Source organism: Physeter macrocephalus, chromosome 10, assembly GCF_002837175.3.
Source record: "Physeter macrocephalus isolate SW-GA chromosome 10, ASM283717v5, whole genome shotgun sequence".
Classification (NCBI taxonomy): domain Eukaryota; kingdom Metazoa; phylum Chordata; class Mammalia; order Artiodactyla; family Physeteridae; genus Physeter; species Physeter macrocephalus.
Window position 1 is genome coordinate 16,547,633 of NC_041223.1, and position 3,850 is coordinate 16,551,482.

Below are 3,850 nucleotides of genomic sequence, written 5' to 3' on the forward strand. Positions count from 1 at the left end.
CGTTTCTAACAGCTCATCTATTAACAGCAGAGAACAGGCAGGACATTTGAGATAAGAAAATGACTTGGAGGTGCTTTTATATGTCTGAAGAGTCTGAAGAGTCTTGTGAGCTTTGGATAGTGTGCCCTTAGAAAAAGGAAATGAGTTCAAAGAGACAAGCTATTGCAGTATTTGAATTTCAAGCTTGTGGTGAGCCAAGTGACATGATGGGCTCATGCAGCAGAATTTAATAATAGATTATCTCAATGATGCACACTCCCACCCCAATTCTATCCTACTTATATTAATACTCGACATTCCAGTAAGATATTTGAACAAGAAGAAAGATGTTCTAATCATGACAAAATAATTTTCAACAGTTTTCAAGTGATACTCCCAAATTTGGAAAGACTGCAGTACTGAGCCACTTTTAAACAAATGAGTCTAGTCCTTTAGGTGAAATGATGGGAGATCCTGTGAGAGCCTAGTCGTGGTTCACCTGTGCCATTTTCCACAGATAAACCAGGGTACAGTGTTGTTAATCCGTAAAATCAACTACTTTGTGAACATTGGTAGAGCATTGGGATCTAACCTTTTGCTGTTGCACCTGTCATTTTTTCCATCTTTACCCATCAAAGTGTGACCTGTTCTATAACATGTCTGTCTTTGGTGAGGGACACGCCCAACTTCTGAAGCTCCAAAAAGAGGGTTTATCTGACTAAAACAGACACTTGAAGACTGAATTCCCAGACTCCTGTTACTGAAAGCATGGGAGGAGCCAGCTGTCTGGCAAAACCCACTGTGCCCATCAGTACAAATGAAGATGAGATCACTGTAAAAACCAAGAGCATCTTTCAAACTAATGAGAACTCCTTTAAGCTGAGAGAAGAATTTGAGGAAACTATACTAGGTGGCTAGAAAACCAAGAATACAGTGACCTTAGATAATGACTCCTTGATTCAGGTTCAGGACTGGGCTGGCAGGGAGACCCCCAGAAGAAGAAAGTTAGCGGATGGGAAAATGGCGATGGAAAGTGCAAAGTGCCATGAACAATGTTACCTGCACTGGGACACATGAGAGAGTATAAACAAGCTGTCTCAGACTCTGAGGCACTCCTGATCTGTGATCCAAACTCCTGAGGTGGTTTCAATAAAATTCCAAAATTAAAAACAAAATTACCTGTTCCTTCAGGGTCTAGCTGAAACGGGAGACCCTGGTCCTCCTAACAGGGGTCCTCTTTCCATCTTTTGGATCTTCACAGCACTTGCTTTGTACCTCTCTCAGGGCACTTCCCACAGTCCACTCATCTCCATTCAGATTCCTCCTTCCTTGACTTCACTGATTCACCTTTACCTTTGCATCTGCCATGGTTCCTAGTACAGGGCTTGCACATAACAGGAGTAAAAGATGTTTCTGTGAAGAAATGAATGAATGGATGTATCTTTAACCAATCTGGTAAAACGTAAAATTAGGCATAAGTGTATCTGTCACAGATTGAACTAAATTAGTAACATGCAAAAGTTTACTTCTCATCTATTACACAGTAACACATACTTAACTTAGAAATTTAAGAAAATACAGATAAGCCCAAAATTACCTATACTCTTTCTATCCAGAGAGAGAAACTCTTCCATGCTTTTTTCTATTTGTAAACATATATGTGTATATACATAATGGAAATATACATACGTACACACACATACACACCCACAGGTATATTTTTCTCCTTAACCAAAGTATAATAATATGCTATATTGCTTTGTAGCCTGTGTTATTTCAGGTTCTCTGAAAAGCAGACACCAAGATAGGACTAAAGGTACCTGAATTTCATTAGGAAAACCCCTGTGAGACAAAATGGGGAGGGAGCTGGGAGAGGCTGGAGAGGCATCAGACTGTGATCTAGGTCTGATCCCAAGTGAAGGAGAGAGAGACAGGAGGTTGAGTGGTGTCATCTAGGGAAAGTTCAGCAAGTCTCTGGGGGAGTCCTGGACTAAGAATCGACCATCAGAGGAGTCCCAGGTCCCCGAGGAAGAGGCCGACCTTACTAACCCTGTCCGGCTGTCATTGGTTGCGAGCAGACGGGTGTGGCCTTGGTGCAAACGCTGTGGACAGATTTCCCAGCGCAGCCGCCTGAGACCCTTGGTCAGTTATACTCCCTGAAGTTGGAAGTCTGATGCCAAATACCCACTTTTTATTATGAACATCTTTCCAAACCATAAACTATTCGTCTATAGTGTTCTAATAAATATTTCTATTTCACAAGTAATACATGGCTGTTTTAGAAAAACTGGACAATAACTGAAAGAACATAAAACTTACTAATAATTCTAAGCCTAGAATTACCTACTGTTAACATTCTGATATGACTTTTCTGATAAAAAAGTGCAAATATGCATATATAAATAAAACACAGGCTTATATATTTGTGTGTATAATGTATACGTATACACACACAAAATATGCATACACATATATGATCATAATTTTCTAGCATTTGTGAGAATGATGGGATCTGCTCCTGAGCCTTTCTTGGGCATATTTTTGAATGACTATGTGAAGCAGAACAGGCTGTAAGTTCATAGAAGCTGATTGAGAGGTTTCAATAGGCAGAACTTTAAGACTTTGTATATGTCAATGATTTCCTTCTTGGCTATGAAAATAGATTTAATTTTATACCTCTTTGTCAAAACTGTTTTTCAAATGGCATATATAGTTTTGTATTAAATAATATAAGAATGTAATGAGTAGATATGTCTTAATCCCTCAAAGTTTCCTTCTGTTCTCCAAAATGGTGGCTCAGTGACTACTGAGTCGATAGTTTTATAAAGTGATTTATTTTGCAATCACAAAAATAAGATTTGAAAGGATGTTGACCTGTTCAGTATAGTGTTTTCTGACAAGTATTCTTTGAATACCTAGCACTCTTCTTAGTGAAGACAAAATATTATATGGAAACAATAGATGAAGACACTACAGCTTTTTGACACAAAATAACTTTCACATGGATGAAACAAATAAATAAAAAGAGATTTTAAAATGTGGACTGGCATTCATAGAGTTAGGATTTATAAACATGGGCTCTTATTACTCCTAACCATATTATTTTTGATGAATGTTTAAGTGTAATATGCAGAAATGACCATTTCATCCCCTTATTAACTCCCTGCTGGACTTCATTTTAAGACATTTTAATAGTTGAAAACATAATCTTTATACTGCAGGCTTCAACAACCTCAGTGTATAATTAAGATTACAATTACCTTAATACTCGACATTACAATGTCCCCAAGAATCTATGACTTGGTTAGCAGGCTTTCCAGTTTTTTCCCAGGGTTATTGTAATTCCCCTGTTAATATCCATTAGAGGAGAGAGAACTCAAATGTTCCTTGGGGCTAAACTCTGTAGCTGTTGGCTCCTTGCCATGCCTTCTGGTTTTGGCTGCCTCAAGTGCTAGAGATTTGCCCTTGGTGTCACTGGTGACGTTATATGGTTGCAGACCACCATGTCAAGAGCCCGCACTGTCCCACAGAGATGTGTCTCTGGCCAACTGCACTGTGGACCTCTGCCAGTTATCCCAGCTCACGTTGATTCCAAGGATGAGAGGGAAGGCAGTCTCCTGTCATCACTCAATCTCAATCCCGGTTATCTCATAGCAAAACTCCCCAAGCCCTGAATGGTACAGCATTCAATTTACACATGGGTTCATTTTTTTTTTTTTTTTTTTTTTTTTTTTTTTGGTGGTATGCGGGCCTTCCTCTGCTGTGGCCTCTCCCGTTGCGGAGCACAGGCTCCGGACGCGCAGGCTCAGCGGCCATGGCCCACGGGCCCAGCCGCTCCGCGGCATGCGGGGTCCTCCCAGACCGGGGCGCG

The 3,850-nt window shown here is 40.1% G+C and overlaps 1 protein-coding gene across 1 annotated transcript; it reads left to right on the plus strand.

Annotated features, from left to right (window-relative positions):
- Nucleotides 1–747: 747 nt before the first annotated feature.
- LOC112064619 (fatty acid-binding protein 12-like) lies at nucleotides 748–1,056 on the plus strand. Its single transcript, XM_024122423.1, is given in 1 exon segment — nucleotides 748–1,056. A coding segment is annotated over 1 exon segment (309 nt).
- Nucleotides 1,057–3,850: the final 2,794 nt, after the last annotated feature.